This window comes from Aspergillus pseudodeflectus, assembly GCF_044049435.1.
Source record: "Aspergillus pseudodeflectus strain CBS 756.74 chromosome Unknown BJX68scaffold_12, whole genome shotgun sequence".
NCBI lineage: Eukaryota > Fungi > Ascomycota > Eurotiomycetes > Eurotiales > Aspergillaceae > Aspergillus > Aspergillus pseudodeflectus.
In genome coordinates, this window is record NW_027263788.1 from 485,783 (window position 1) to 502,110 (window position 16,328).

The 16,328-nt window shown below is 51.0% G+C and overlaps 3 protein-coding genes across 3 annotated transcripts; 1 reads left to right on the top strand and 2 right to left on the bottom strand.

Moving 5' to 3' along the window:
* Window positions 1–145: 145 nt before the first annotated feature.
* On the bottom strand, window positions 146–5,152 carry BJX68DRAFT_254087 (putative C6 transcription factor; the record flags this gene model as incomplete). The annotated part of the gene is made up of 8 exons (XM_071042838.1): window positions 146–1,283; window positions 1,335–1,405; window positions 1,461–1,786; window positions 1,836–2,859; window positions 2,908–2,947; window positions 3,000–3,702; window positions 4,333–4,641; window positions 4,735–5,152. 8 exons carry the CDS (start codon window positions 5,150–5,152, stop codon window positions 146–148), a joined length of 4,029 nt encoding a protein of 1,342 aa, XP_070901285.1.
* Window positions 5,153–7,205: 2,053 nt separating this feature from the next.
* On the bottom strand, window positions 7,206–8,732 carry BJX68DRAFT_39433 (putative C2H2 transcription factor). The gene is made up of 2 exons (XM_071049094.1): window positions 8,306–8,732; window positions 7,206–8,233 (listed from the first exon to the last, which is right to left on the bottom strand). Exons 1-2 carry the CDS (start codon window positions 8,566–8,568, stop codon window positions 7,711–7,713), a joined length of 786 nt encoding a protein of 261 aa, XP_070901286.1. The 5' UTR covers window positions 8,569–8,732; the 3' UTR covers window positions 7,206–7,710.
* A 6,258-nt stretch (window positions 8,733–14,990) lies between these two features.
* On the top strand, window positions 14,991–15,960 carry BJX68DRAFT_264869 (snoRNA-binding rRNA-processing protein IMP4; the record flags this gene model as incomplete). The annotated part of the gene is made up of 2 exons (XM_071045080.1): window positions 14,991–14,996; window positions 15,067–15,960. The coding sequence occupies 2 exons, from the start codon at window positions 14,991–14,993 to the stop codon at window positions 15,958–15,960; spliced, it is 900 nt and encodes a 299-aa protein (XP_070901287.1).
* Between the last annotated feature and the right edge of the window lie 368 nt (window positions 15,961–16,328).

Genomic DNA, 16,328 nt, shown 5'->3' on the forward strand with positions numbered 1-16,328 from the left:
ACTTGCATATATTCAACTGTTCAAAGCTTGTGCCAACTATATATACTCAAGAGGTATCTGTGCAATTCAGGACAATGACGCTAGAAAACTTGACCCAACCAAAGAAACCAACAGCAAGAAACCGTAGCTAGCTACTATATGGATATTAACAGTAACCATTCCACCCTGGACTCCGCATCCCAGTACTTGCGCCTCTCATCCTGGACTCGCTCCCATTGAAGCTGCCTGCGCGACTCACCCTCCCAGACCCGCTACCACCAAACTCGAAGCCAGTAACAGGGTCGAGTTCCATAAGTTCGTCGGAGACAGGGAGGTGCTGGCCAAAAACAGCGTCCCACTGGTCCCAATCGAAATTCAAATTCGGGTCAAGCATTGATGGTGGTGTAGGGACGTTGAGGTTGAGTGGATGTGAGGGGGAGAGTGCGTCTAGGAACTGTAGGGGCGGCTGCGGCGCTGCCGGTGCTTGTGCTGGTGGTGCCATGGGCATACATAGCCCTTGAGGGAATGGGACGGCTGAAGGTGAAGTACTCGGTTGTTGATGGCTGAAAGGAATTATATTGGGATTTGAGGGCGCAGCCGGAACAGCCATTGGGCTTGTGCTAGTAGAGGAGATAGGGGAATGAGGATAGTCCGGAGATGAGGAGATGAGTTGAGGATTGGACATAGTATCTCGCGGCGAAACCGGGGCGGTCGAGGACATTGGATAGCGTGAGCGGATAGATCGTGGTATAGAGTTGGCGCCTTGAAGAGTAGCCGCAATGCTTGGAAGAGCTTGCGCACGCGTCATGCTGTAGAACACCTTGCCGAAATCAAGCAACTGCTCTCGGCTGTGTATCGGTTGCAGATATGCGGAGGAGCCAGAATAGTAAGGATTTGTTGCGATGCAGTCATCTGGAATAGCAGCACCAGCTTGGATTTGTGCCTGCTCAGTCCAGAGCTTCTGAGGGTCAAGCCCCGCCTTTTGCCAGGCCTTGTGCCGTAACCTGCGAATCATGTCCCAGGCCTCGCGGCCTCCATCCTTTAATGGTCGTTGTGTTGATATGCCATCCTCGCCTCCAACCACGCCTCCATCAGGGCCGGTGAGGGAGAATATCTTGTCTATGAAGGCCCGGGACTTAGGAGCCTCTGGGCTGTATGGCCGCTCATAGAGGTCAATGAGCATAATCATAGTGGCATGCATAGGTTGGTGGTTTCCAGGCCAGCTCCAGTGGAAAGGCTGAAAATCGGGATCGGTAGCAAGAGAAATGAACTTTTCCATAAAGCCATGGCAGTGGCGAAGAGCACTATACTTATTAGCGTGCAAAATCCTATGGGGTCAGATCAATATACGATACCTTTGTCTCGCGGCTGGCCATATCCGGCTCTTCGCGTTTTTCAGAAATGGTTGATATGCAACGCAGAATGCCTGGATCAGAGAGTAAGCGACTTTCGACTGCCCAAGTTTTGAAGCCACGACATACTTTATCTGCGTATAGACCGAGAATTATCCGCGCCCATTTGTGAAAATTCACTAGAACGGGCGTATGGTATTGCTCGGTGCAGGTAGGCGCAGCATCGCCCGGAAGTGTCGTGTCGATGTTCAAGCTTTCAGAAGGAGACCGAGAAAAAGACCAGGACCTGTTGGAAGCGTTCGATGAGACATCTGTTTGCCTGGTTTGAGGTATACGTTCGGCGATTGAATTGAGTTGACCCTGAAGGTCGACTAAAATGGATCTCAATTCTTCCATATCTCGCCGAGTTACCGGTTTGGTTCCAAGTTGAATCCTCATTATTCGACGTACAGCACCTAGGAGCAGTTAGCCAGTAATAACGGATGCTCAATCAGGGATACTTACGAGCCATGATATATTTCCCTCTCACAGTCAGGTAATATACGTTCACCATTGACGAGCCACCACAAATCGTCGGGTCATCAGGGTTATCTCGAGGCCGTAGTCCCGATCGAACAAGTTTCTCGTACTGTTCAGCTTCTGGCAGTCCTAACAGTGTATCCTTAATTTCACTAGTCTCGCGGACGTCCCAATAAGTCTCCTCGTTCACCAAAGGAGGGAGCCCACTGGACATTGAAACCACACCATCCATATGGACGATATGCCACCACATCCGTCGACGGCATTCCGCCTCAGCTGGGCTAATTCCGAAATTTGCGGGATCACGATGAAGGCCCATGGTCTGTGCTACTCGCATTGCGAGACTCACAAACAAGCTACTTGTCAAGGGCTCTTCCTCCTTGGAGAGTATTGTTTGAACAAGCAAATACGCCGCCAGACCTTGCAATGAGGGGCTGCGCGGAAAAGCGACTTTGGCCAACCAACGCGTAACCTGGTCATTGTATGTCTTTGAAAGAGCAGTACGTGTGAAGCCACTAAACTCAGCCTTGATTGTCCTAAGTGAGACTGTAACCGACCCACCGTACCACACGGCGTACAACAAAGGGATAAAGGATGGATCCGGACAAGACTCTCCAGAGTAACTGCTCGAGTCGTACCAGTCCCAGAAAGCGTTGTACTGCCTCAAGACAGTTGGTGGGTGGATGACGGGGCTGATAGCATGGATTCCGGACATGAAGCCTTTGTATAGAACGTGGCTTTGGCGCTTTGTAGGGACGTAGTCGAGCATATCCGGTTCAACTACCTTGTCCTTCACGGATGGCGATCCATTTGTCGAGAAGAGCACAGAGCTCTGAAAAGCATCCCCAGCTGATAATCTTCCGCCGATTGGGGCATTGGGATTGTCAACCGATGGCAGCCAATGAGCTTTTGTTGCATTGTCCAAAGCCTCCTCGGTGTATACCTCATTAGCTCCAGAAGTCTCATGCGAATGGGTCTGGTCTCGAAGCAGTTGATTGAGGTCATTTATCTGCTATTATTAGCCTTCGCACTGCATGGGTAGATGTGAAAATCATACCTCATGCGAAATGTAAGCCCAGAACGTGGTACCGACATATCTGCAAATCAATCAGTTCAGGAGCTCTACCCTAGGAAGCCACGGCGACATACCGTGATCTTCCATCCTCGAGGCTTAAATGACCCAGGTTCAATGATCCAACTGGGTCCACCAAGTCGGTCGCATGACCAGCCGGTATGGGAAACTCGTCGCTACTGGAATCGGTCGTGCGACGAGGACTATCCGGGGTCGAATATCCATCGATACCACGAAGTTCTGGTCTAGTTGCCCCATGTGCATTCTGAGCCAGAAGCTGTTGCTCCGCCGGGTCTAGTGGCTGCGGAGTCTTGCTGAGTCTTTCTATCATCGACGTGAGCTTATCCAGTCTCGCCTCAATAGACTTCTGTTCAGACGGTCCGGCCTGGCTTAAACGGCCATACATCGACTGCAGATCCTCAAAGTCATCTTCCATGGGCCGCGAAGCTTCCCGTCTCCGTTTCACGCCATGTCCGTCCTTCTCCCGACCTTCATCCTTGTGCGATGTCGGGTCGTAGATACACTCGGTTCCGTTTTTCACACAATTCCCGCAAATCGGGTGAACCTTGTTGCATTTCACCTTCCGTCTCCGACATGTGTGACAACTGTAGCTGGCGCGGTTCCGGGTGATCTGACGACCCGAGGCCTTCTTGCTCGCGGACTTGGCCACACTTGAAGGCGCAGAGGCAGACGTAAGTGGTGAATCGTGGGTGAATCGAATCGGAAGGTTCGGGAGCCCGTTCGCGGGATTGTTGCCGGACAGACTGGGATTCATGATCCCTTCTCAGCTGCAGTGGCGGGGAAGTTCGTCCTCCTATCCATCGATAAGCCGATGTAACTGGAGCCCCTCATGCGGGACAGCGGGGAAGTCGTGAAAGAGTCAGCGCATAGGGGAGTCCAGGTCAAATACCCGGGCACGAGGCGGCGAAGTAACAGTGCGCTAGCTGAGGATTCTAGGCCTTTGAAGAGCTGGGGCGACGCAAGAGGTGGGAGAGGAGATCCTCGATTACCTTGGAAACTATGGAGAAAGTCCGCATCGACGGTCCGCCTTGTCGGCGATAAGTCAGCCAATGGCATCCCCCACATTTTGGATTTCCGCCCAGCATCACGAGAGTTGACGCCTTTTTGTCAAATGATGGCGAGGCGCTGCAGGATTGTCGGTGATAGCACTATTTGAAATACAGCAGAGCCAATTGAACGTCACCGACGGGCAAACGCGCTTGAGATTTAATTCAACCATGATGGTATCATGAGCACAAACTATATGCCATCTATCTCCAACAAACACAGAAGTTAGAACAGAACGCCTTTTCGCCAATTCCAATGCAACCCAGACATGTACACACACACGAGTTCATAATGAACCTCATGCTTTGCCCTTCTTCTTCTCCTTCTTCTTCTTCTCGTTACCGCCAGATGGCTCTCCCATCATGCCAGCCATGTTGGGCAGTCCAGGTATTTGGGGCATGCCTGGCATTCCCTGCATATTCTGCATCTCGGCCATGGCATCTTTCAAAGGGTTATCGCTGACCCCACCTCCGCTGTAAGCGGGGGAATGTATAGGTAGAATCTTGCCAATTTTCCAACCACGGGGAGCCGGGGGAGCTTCCGGGAGCTTTTCAGGCATCGGCAGTCCTCGAATTCTTAGGCGGTATGGCGATTGGTCGTTTGTGGGGTTGGCTTTCAAGTATTGAGCAACGAGGATATAGAGGTGGTGCTCTGCACACGGTCAGCATTGAGATCCCGCAATGAGGACAATTGAAGCATCATCACATCGTAGATGACGGGATTCTGCGTGTCAGATGAACGTACTGTTCTTGATTTTGGGGTTGATCGGTCCTCCGCTTTCATTCTTCAATTCCACACGCACTCGGCCTGGATTCGCCCAATCTTTGGGATGTAACTTCTCAGGCTCAAATCCAACACGCAGTCCTAGCATCTGCACAGCGTCAACGATATCCCTGGCCAGCGGATTCTCCACAGCAAGTTCCGCGCCGACTTTGCGGCCCTCTGCGCGAGTCCGTGTTTTGTCGAAGTACACCGGGTATAGGCACTGGTATGATTTCGGAATTTCCCGCTGAGGCTCTGGGGCAGGTCTCGTAGGCATGGATTGCGTAGGAATCGAAGCGCCGGATAGAATGGATTCATGAGCGCGACTGGGGACCAAAGAGGGAGCGACTTCCTCTGGGTCCGAGTCGGAGACTTCTTCAACTTGGGCGTTGCGGGACATGCTTCGTTTATATGCGGAATGAACGAAGACCAGGACTTAGGATTGGAGTGAATGTCAGAAAAATGAGCCCACTATCAATGGTTCATTGAGTGGTTGGCGGGCAGCGTGATGGTGAAAGTAAAGTTGGATGTCTGGCCCTCCACTGGTTCTGTGTGGAATGGGGTTTAGTGGCCACTGCGGGCAACAGAGCGGAGAGCTTGGTCTCCAAGCTCATCTGACTTCACCCTCACAACAATGTACCTGCTCTTCGTTTTCTCACCCCGTCTTAAATATTACGGGGGGTGCATTTTCGATTAGGTGGTTATCTACGTATTGGCCTTGCGGCACAGTCAAATGACAATGCCGCCTTCCATGGTTTACGCTCACTCCTCGAAGCTCTCTCCTCCAGGCCCCTCCCCACTGTCGCAAGCCTGGAAATACATCGCCAAAGAGAAAACGCCCGACTCTTAAAAAAGGTGGTATCCTAAAATCTCGCCAAGGATTTCGAACCAACTCTTCACAGGTATTTAGGTTCGCCGTCAGAGATGGCCGTCGGAGCGGCAGATATTGTGAAATCCAGCCAGACAACCACACTCACTATCGACGGACGTGGTCAAAACTACAGGTCAAAATCTCATCGTCTGTCCAGTAGGATGCAAAGTACAATTATTATCTCGTCAAATATGCCGATACAAACACGCCTTTATCATGCGCTGCAATCCGACGCCACCACGCCTCTAGGACACCGCACCCTGGCAAACAAATAGTGGATGACACGAGATGTTTCATCTCGAAAACACGAAAGGAACTTCAAACTCATATGCTGATTTATGCCGGATATTTGACGGGAATCTTCAGATAATTTCCCGGGTCTGGGGTTTGACACCAGCATCGCCGTTACTTGTGCATCCACGACTCCATCGCAACTATTCGCAGAGCAATCCGGAACATCATGCACTTGCATTCTATCAGGCATCAATCCGCCTTGAGTCTGCCTCCTCTCACATGGGTTTTCGATAGTCTAGGTTACCCAGATCTTGTGAAGGTATCCGGTGGCGACAAGTTTTATATCGCCTCAGCTTCCGCATATCGCAGGTGACTCACTGGCGATGAGGTCTATGAACCTCAACTAGCGAATCAGTAGCACTGTTAGCCTGGGAGGCTGTATTATCATCCTCCACTCATCGGTTGTTCGAAAAAGATGCCTACCCGGACCTTCCGTCGCAATCAAATTAGTAGTCTAGAGCCTTCGCTTGACCAAGACCCATCCTTAAACCCAAGCTAATGTGAGTCATTCCCAAGACGCGTCATTCATAATGCACTCCGAGCCCTCCTCTCCAGGTTTCAAGGGTTGTGACTTCTGTCCTCTCGACCGACTCCCAGCACGAATCCCAGCCGAACAAGCAAGGATCTCAAGGAGTCCTCCGAGTCACCGAGCACTATGGCCTTGTTTTCAACCCTAATTACGCCTAGGCAAACTCAAATAACCACACATCCGCAGCTCATTCTATGTCGTACCACGTCGCCAGTACGCCTCGCTCAATGACTCAACGGGCAGCAAACCCGGTCACGACGTGGTCTACCATGCAGTCACATGGTGTAGGTAGCGACAACAACGATGAATTCATAGGCTGTCAGATCAGCAAAATGTTTGTCTCTCGTTAGTGTGTGGGTGAGGTATAGATAGCTGTAGAGTTGGTTGGTCAGTTCCATACTACTACTCAGCACTAGGTACATAACATCAACTAGGTAGAGACTCAGCCTCAGGTAGCTACGGAAAGAGGCGGAAACTGCCTGAAATGTCCCTCCTGCTGGAGTAGTATCAAGCTTATCGAGCACGAGTTCCGTATTTTGACAGTTGAACTAAAAGAGTTGACTCGAATCTAGCTATGACCCCTAAGATGCCTAGTCGACCCGCGCTAGGCAGGGCGTTGCCTGATGCAGGGTCCCCCATGCGCTGACTGGCTTGCGTGGGCCATGGCTAGCCTCGTATCTCGGGGCTTTTTGTAGAAAACAATCGGGTTGTTAGTAGTCAGTTTTGTACTTGCAGTCTCTTATGCTACGAATGGGATAAGAGGTCATGCATACGCAAATCCAGTAGAACTATAGAGCTAACATTCATTGCAATAATCAAATATTACAGAGCAGCAGATTGTTATCATTTCTGAAACAACTGACGAGAAGGCAGGGAGAGTGTAAACGAACAGAGACTCGAGATGTGAGATACTATAAGAATGGTGGGTGAAATGATAACGCCCGGGTATATTTCAGGAGAGAGAGAGAGGAAGGAAAGAAGAACACCACCGGGTCTGCGAGACAGAATCGACCTCGAGAAAACGCCATAATCTTGAGCTGATCCAGTTTGATTTGGAAAATCCACGCGTTCTTCAAGTGCAGACAAATTCCATAGAAACCCTCCCCATGACGTTGTAAACCATAAGGTGCGTAGACTGAGTGAAGCAACAACGCCTTTGCAATGCAAACGCGATAGAGAATAAAAACATGACAGAAAGACATTATGACGTGGGAGAGGTGAGTGAAACGGGTAAACATTCGACGTGGATACCATCCAAGGATGATTATCCCTGCGAGGCAGCAGTCTGGGGCTGTGGTGGTATGAGCGACTGCAACCCGTTTACAACGCGCTCGAGCTCCTGAAGCCGGAGATCCTTTTCCTGGACTTCGCGTCGCAGTCGCTTGAGTTCACCCCGTAAATCAACCACATTGTCTTCGTCATCCGGAAACGCGATAGCGGTGGGGTCGTCCTCGAGCGATTCACGCTTCCGCTTCACAGGTTGTAGCGAGGTGGCGCCATCCAAATCAGGCGATGGCACGATCGCCAGATCTGGGGCGTGTCCGTTCTCCGTATGCATGTGGCGTCGGCGGAGATGCTCCTTCAGGTTTTCTTGACGCGTGAACCCATTTCCTGTGCTGCGATTGCAGTCGGGGTATGGGCACATAAGTGGCTTCTTGGCGTTGACGTTCTTCTTATGCACCTCCCGTTGATGTCGCAGAAGGCCACCAGAGTATGTGAAGCCTTGAATCTTGTCACATCCAGGCTCCATACATTTGTAAGGACGGTCGTGCTTGTCCATATGTTTGCTATTCAAAAGACCGTGGTTAGCCTCATGTAACACAATAGAACCCGGTTACAGAGGGGAAAGATGCACTTACTTCCATTCGCAAGGACGTCGAAAAGTCGGGGGAGTAGGTTGACACTCTGCATGGTCACAATAAATCTGACCGACGGCGTTCTTGGGCGGATCGCGCGCACGTCTCACCGACAGTCGCGGACGTGCCCCTTCCATGAAACTGGGAGAGAGCTGGTCGTTCATTTTCGGAACAGCGACAAGAGGATCCTGGGTAGCGACAAGAACAGCTGTCGAACCACCAGCACCTTCGCTTCTGGGACTTGGATAGTCAGAACCGTCGCCCATGGTATCGTACTGAGTAGAAGAACCCCGCTGACGATTGAGCTGGGGAGGCGCGAGATACTGCTCCAGTGTAAATTGCGAAACAACTGAGATATTGGGAGAAAATCGAGAGGGTAGCGAAGCTCGTGAGCGAGAAGCGACGAGCGAAAGGGAGGCGATGGAGAAACGCGTTGCTATATACTCGATGGCTAGACGAGCTAAGAGTCGTTGGAAGGGCCGAACTGGGAAACGGGGGTGCCGAATTTTTCAGGTAACAAGGCACCCAGCGTGCGCGTGACTAATCAGGCTTGGCGCCGTCGCCACTCTCAACAATAATAATCCGGTAACAGCGATGCTGCACAGTCGCCAGTGGGAGATGGAGAATTCTGGTACACGGTGTCAGCGCTGTGAGCTGAGGCGACTTCAGGCAATCAATCAAATGTCTTCAACACGTGTGTCTTTGCCACAAAAGAGACCCAGCAGTTGGTATTTGTATTCAACCCTGCGGCGCTGCAGTTGGTGAATCACCGGCACTGGAATGCTTTGCTTCGTTTCTATTCTTCGCGAAGTTTAGGCTGCAAAAAAGTGACTCATTTACTACATCAGGTATCGTGGCCCAGGCTTCCCGCAAGAATTAGTTGGCATACGCTCTTCGGTCCCTTGGGGGTCACCGATTTATGCCACATCCACCTCAGGCATCAACTTTCCGCCACATCGGATGCTCTCGCAAGCCAATGAGACGGCGGTATCACGTGGACGCAGCCACACAGCACTGCCCTGACTGCTAGCATCACCGCTTGTCCATCCCAATCCACAGATAAAACGCGCAGTGGACTAACTTAGCTACGTTGAGTGGATATGCTCTGTACCTATGGGATTGGTGCTGCGTAAAATGTGTACCTCAGGCTTTCGATACCCGACGTCACTGGCCTCGGAGATATCCACTGTCCCTCCCTCTTCTCGCCCAACGCACTTCGTAGTTGCCGCCAAAGCACAACGACAATAAATTACCTATTCGCTCAAGAGAAGAGTTTATCAGGCTCTATTTTAAGTCTACCTTGGCACAAGTCAATATGATCAAATATCACAGTTGGCAAGTCGGAATATACACTAGATTTCGGACATAAGAAGGTGCCCTAAGTCGCGAACGATATCAGCTGAAAACCAAACCACGTAGCTTAGCTCGAGACGACTCCAAGGCTTGTGCTATGCTAATCGTCTCCCAAACGAGTAAACAAACGGACATATCTTGCCTAGTTGTGCCATTGACGCGCGGCGCAAGGGTCTCTCAAACAGGGTCCTGCTAAAGATAGAAAACTAGAGGAACAAGAGCCGACTTAGAAGAGGTTAAGAACACTCAAGGGAGAAACACTGCGGTCAAATACCAAGCAGGCATCCTCGTTTCTGAAGTGAATCGTGGAGAGCTTTCGTCAAGGGAGAGAGACGGTGAACTGTCAGAGGATTAAGCTTAGACGATCTTTTCGGAGGACGAAGGGTGGCGCAGTCAGTATCGAGTTCGATCGAGCTTCTGCAGAGTCGTCGACGATCGAATTACGTGGGCTGCAGGAAGCTAGAACGCTCTCTTGAGAGCGCCGTTTGTTTTCTGCGTGGCTGAGTCGGCTAATCCTGCATAATGAGAGATCAGGTCGATTGTCAACAACATAATATCTACATAGATCATGACAAGGGTTCCATGGTAGTGCCGATCCTACGCGCGCGCCACCAGATACGTTGATGCCTGATAAAACTGATAACGAATGATAATAGTTGGATTTTTTTTCTGAGCAACAGTAAAGGTAATTTGTGCTTGACTTGCTGGCGTTGCTGGTTGGCGCTTGATAGAGAGAGGCCTCGTGTACCTAGAAAGCCAGTCTTGAGAGCTCTCTCATGCCATCGCAACGCCACAGAGCCAATGGAAACGACGTAGATAAATTCATAGCGTAAGACAATAGATATTTAGTCCATGCAAAGCGATGGCCGTGTTTTCTTTTATTCACCCGCAAGATAAACCTGTGGTTGGCAGCCCCGAGAGGGCCGGAAGGGTATAAACGTAAGCTGGAGAAGAGACTCGAGAAATACCAGTTGCATTGCCTCGAGGCGAGAGTCGACAGCCGTGGACCATTCCGTAACATGAGGCACTTAGTTCCGACACCTGTCCTGGTAACCTCCCGTAGTGCAAATAATCACACTTCTCAGTGGAAACCAGATACGAACGGCAAAGGATAATGATGTTGACATAACTGCCGTAGGAGAAAGCTTCGGATATACCCCCAGTTTCCGAGGTATGGATGAGACGCTCCCTATACAGATGCTGTCCTGAAATCGCCAGCAGATGCACCACGGACAATGAGGCGATCAGTGGAATGAATGGACGCTCAGGGCATCAGCCCCAGTTCGGAGTGGAACCAATCATCGTCGAAACAGCTGTCCAACAAGCCCATGGGGTGCGTGCGCTGCGCGCCCCTGAAGGCAGTCTGGATCATGGAAAATTACCGTCTCTATCCGATCAGTCATAATTACCTCCAATCTGGCTGGCAAAGGCGGTTGAAACACTTCGCGCATCATCATCGTCATGGATATGACCTGGTACCCCACGAGTGACACGAATGCTGGCCGAGCTTCCACCAAAGATGCTACCGTTATCAGTGACACCGGGTTTGTAAGGTTCACGCGCTCCAGACTCTACGTAGCGTTTCAACCTATCGGACTGGCTGAGGCTTGGCTGTTTGGTCATATCGTTGATGCTCAATCCTGCGAGGCTGACACCGCCTTGGTCTGCGCCCTTTCCATCGATGATGCTGGAGGTAATGTCGGATTCGGTGGCTGCAACGGACTCGCCAGCGATACTAGGCGCTCCCTTCCCTCTATTTCCGTTGGCCCGGCGAGCTCCAGGGAGCGAGGGCCACGAATCCGCGAACTGCTGGAACATCGGAGGGTATCCAGAAGGAATGCCCACGCCACCAAGTGCAGACGAGTGAACAGAAGAGACGTCATCAGGGATGTATCCGACCACCGAACCACTTTCGTGGAATTCGTTCCGGTGTCCATTTCTTCCATTCATGAACCCACTGGTAGCATTTGAAACATGATTGTAGGCCATCTGAAATCGTTGCGGTCCTCGATATGCTTGCTTTGGGCGGCTGAACTGGATAAGAGATTCCTGAAGATTGGACAACGGGCCTTCGACGAGGCAGTGGCGTTCCTTGAAATGTTGCAGGAGACAGTTCCAGAGAGGGTGCTTAGACAACACCTTGGGGTTTCCAAGGATTACTAGTCCATATTTGGCTCGAGTAAGAGCGACGTTCAAGCGGCGAGGGTCACTCAAGAAACCAATTCCTTGGTGATCATTGGAACGCACGCAGGAGAGAATGATGAAGTCCTTCTCACGACCCTGGAAAGCATCGACGGAAGCAACTTCAATCTCTTTGTAATGCTCCTTCTTGAAGGTGCCAGTCGCCTGCATGGAGCTGACAATGTAACTGCGCTGACCTTCGTATGGAGTAATGATACCAATATCCTTTGGTTGGACACCAGCCTTGAAGAAGCGAGTGACAATCTTCTCCACGTTGGCTGCTTCAGTGCGGTTGAGGTATGAAGTTCCAGACGCCGATATTTCTTCATTTCCAAGGTTCGACCAGAACATCATAGGGTTATCCATAATGGGCCAAGGGAAATCAACTTCCCGGCGTAGACGCTCGAAAGAGGTGATACCGTTCTGCAACGATCCCTCATAGAACATATTTGAGGGAAACTCCGAGAGACAAGGGTGCATACGGTATTGAACATTCAGCCGGATGGGAGAACAGCCCAGAATGACAAGACGCTCAAAGAGTGACTGGTTGAGACCAGCTTTGGCCGCCTTCTTGTTCATGATGACAGGACCAAGCTGTTGGTGGTCACCAACTAGGACAACTTGTTTGCAGCCCAGAACCAAGGGGATCATGCACTCAGGTTCCGCAGACTGAGTCGACTCGTCGATCAACACAGTACGGAACTTGAGTTTTGCGAGTCGCGGATCACCTGCACCAACACAAGTACAGCAGATGACATCAGCATTGTTCAAAATTTCGCGCTCGGCGGCCCTTGTAAGCTGCTTCAATCGTTTCTCATCTTGACTAGACAATTCACCGAGCTCGGCCTTCAGCTGATTGAGCTTTAAGAGCTCGATGTTGCTATCATTGAGGCGAACTTGTTCGTGGAGAGACAGGAAGCCGACAGGCGATTCGACATCCTCGCGAGACTTGGCTGTCACACGGACAGTCTTCAAACCGGTACGGTGAATACGTTCGCAGAGCTGATCGACGGCAACGTTGGAAGGCGCACATACGAGAACCTGGCCCCCGTTGATCCTGGCAAGATGGTAGATGATTGTGGCGGATGTGACTGTTTTTCCGGTTCCCGGAGGACCTTGGATCAAGCTCAGAGGCCGTTGGAGAACGCTTTTGACGGCGTTGATTTGACTGCCATTGAGCTCAGGAAGACCGGGAACGCTGAATTTCTTCGGCATCTGCGTTTTCATCGGGGCGGCCGCGACTTCATGACCCAGAAGACGGTGGAAGATATAGCCGGAAACACTCATCTCGTCAACGGCGAAGGTCTTCATGGCAAGCTGCATACGGTCGAATGAAGTTGATTTCCAGACATAGTCGGCAGTGAAGTTATGTGTGCATTCGGTGGGAACCGACTTGTGGTCGCCTTTAGCCCGCAACTCGATAGTGACCTCGTCAGACTGGTTGTTAGGGATCTTGATGACGTATCCCACTCCTTCCCACTTCGGTCGCAGTTCGCCCGTGTATTTTAGACGCATCTCGTCTCCGACAGCCAGCTTCACATCTCCGAGCTCGAGCTTGGGTAGGATGAAGCTAGCCAGGTGCTTATTGTTAAGACCAAGGTCCCAGCGGACAATCAATCCGTCCTGCGACTGTGACTCCTTCAACTTGCGGTCGTAATCTGCTTCAATCTTGACAAGTGGACCAAAGATATTTTGATACTGAAATGCGTCGTCATAGCGCAAGAGAACTGGCGCGGGTTCATCATCAACAGCCGTGGCCTTCTCCAAATCGGCTATGGTAGCTTGGGAGTTCTCCTTCCACATCTCCTCCAGCTTCGCAATCATCTGCGGGCTAAGGTGACGAGCCCGGAGTTGTTCCTGGTCAGATGGAGCAGCCACAAGCCATGTCAAGAAAGACCGATCCTCGATCAAAGGTTGCCAGCGCGATGTATCCCAGTTCATATCCTTGGACGACGGCATGGCAGCACAGGGTTGACGGCACAACAGCACAACGACGGTGTCGGACTTTGCGGGGATAAATCCAAGGAGAAAAACGTTCTTAGTCCCACAGTTATAGCATTCTAGAACAGTATCACCAAGGGACGACTCGGGATGCAGCTGGACTTCCTTGTGCCTAGCTCGAACAAGGTGGTTCACGATATGGGATGAAGAGGTGTTGCCACGGGCACTACAGAACCACTTGCTGCAAGAGAGGCATTTTACCACACTGCTTGGGTTATGGATACCACAATAACTAGAAGATAGTAGATGAACCGTGTTAGTAAGGAGAGAGCCTAAGGCCTATGAAGAGCCATCAGTATCAGGGTCAGACGAACTTACGCGCATGCGTGCGGGGCAAGTTCCTTTTCCTCCTCCAGATTTCCAGGAAACCTTGGGTTATCAGCATGAGCACTAGTAGTGCTTTCTAGATCATCGTCTTCAGAATTATCCGGACCCTCATCATCGTCATCGTGCTTTCTGCGGCGCGGTCCACCAACAGTTCGCTCCAACTCCCCGGTGGCTTGATAATCAGCAGAGGCAGACATCGCCGTCGAAAGATGGTGGCGGAGGAGATATCAGCTAATGGCCTGTTTCTAACAGCGTCCGTAGAGCAGATGGCAAATAGATCGAAGTGTAGATGGGTCGTTGCGATGCAGCGAGTTGTCCGCAAGATAAAATCACAGTGAGTGCTCGTAGGTTCCAAAGGGATGGGTTTGGGTCGTTGTCGATAGTAATGAGCGTAAAGGACAAACCCGTCGTCCGCTTCAAGTCAAGAGAGAGAAAGCCCCTGTGTTTCTTCCACGAAAACCAGTGTGGCACAACAGAGGGGCAGAAGAAAAGAGCCTAGATATATTCAGATTAACATAGTGACCACATCGATAATGCTTGTAAGTAGAGGGTTACCTTTGAGTCGATCCTTCAATTTCCCAAGCTCCCAAGCCACGTACACACTCCAACAGAAAAAGAAAAGAGAGAGAGATCAGTGATCCTGAATGGCAGGGTGAATGAATGCTCTCTTGCCTTCGCGTGAGAGGACGGTTTGCGGCTTTATCGGGGCGGGCGCTGCTCAAATCCCACACTACGGTTGGCGCTGCGGACCTAGAATGCAGGATAAAAAAAAATTGGCCGCGGCTTTGGGAACCATCAGACCTACATTCACAATCACAAAGTCAAAATGCTCGTATGTCTTTACTTCATTCCTCTCAAGTCTGCGGTAGAGTACATGCTAACTATACTTGCTTAATTTCCAGCGCCGTCAAGCTCGTGAACGTCGAGACTACCTTTATCGCAGAGCTCTACAACTCCGCGATGCCTCTATCGCCGAAAAACGAGCGCAACTGAAGGAGTCGCTGGCAACTGGAAAACAGCTCGATCCCTCTGTTGCAAACGATAAAACCCTCCGCGAAGACTTCAAGTTTGACGAATCCCTACCCTCAGCGGACAAGAAGAACAAAGACTCCGACCTTCTCGACCTAGACGATGAATATGCGCTCACGTCCGGCATTGTCGATCCCCGTCCGATCGTTACGACTTCCCGATCTCCTTCGGTGCGCCTCGGAACGTTTGCCAAAGAGATTCGCTTACTTTTGCCCACGTCAATCCGCCTGAACCGTGGTAATCTAGTTCTTCCCGACCTGGTGTCAAGCGCAAACTCTGCGGGACTCACGGACATGATTCTTCTACACGAGCACCGCGGTACCCCCACTGCCATGACCATCTCACATCTCCCTCACGGACCAACGGCTAGTTTCTCGTTGCACAACGTTGTGCTCCGCGCGGATATTCCCAATTCTGCTCGCGGAACCGTATCAGAGAGTTATCCCCATCTAATCTTCGAGGGGTTCAAGACGAAACTGGGCCAGCGCGTCGTCCAGGTCCTGAAGCATCTATTTCCTCCGCGGGAGGCTGGAAAGGTCGGAAACCGTGTCGTCAGCTTTGTGAACAAGGAGGATAGCATCGAAGTGCGCCACCATGTCTTCGTCAAGACGGGCTACAAAGATGTTGAGCTGGCGGAGGTTGGGCCTCGGATGACAATGAGACTGTTTGAGATTAGAGGAGGGTCCCTTGAGAAGGGCTCAAGTGGCGACGTGGAGTGGGCACTCACGCAGTACACCCGAACATCCAGGAAGAAGGATTACCTCTAGAGGTTGCATTTTATGGTGTCTTGTCATGTTAAGGAATTGGGAAAAGCTTGGGTCGGCGCATACGGTGCTTGAGAGAATTCATAAAGGTACTCCTGATTACTATATACCCATCTGGAAATAATTTTGAGGTTTATCGGGGACATAGCGTACCGACTCCAAACCCGTAGGAACATTGAATTGGTGTCCTTATAGTCAAAGCTTTTAGGCATCCAGTACAACTGATCGTGAGATGCAAATTCATTTCGAGTATTCATGCAGGCTGGATCAAGGCACTTCGCCCCAAGTTCTGGACCGGCGAAGCTATGTATTGTGATCTTAACAAAAATCAAGAGAGCGCAATTCGGTGAATACCCGACATTGATAGCCAG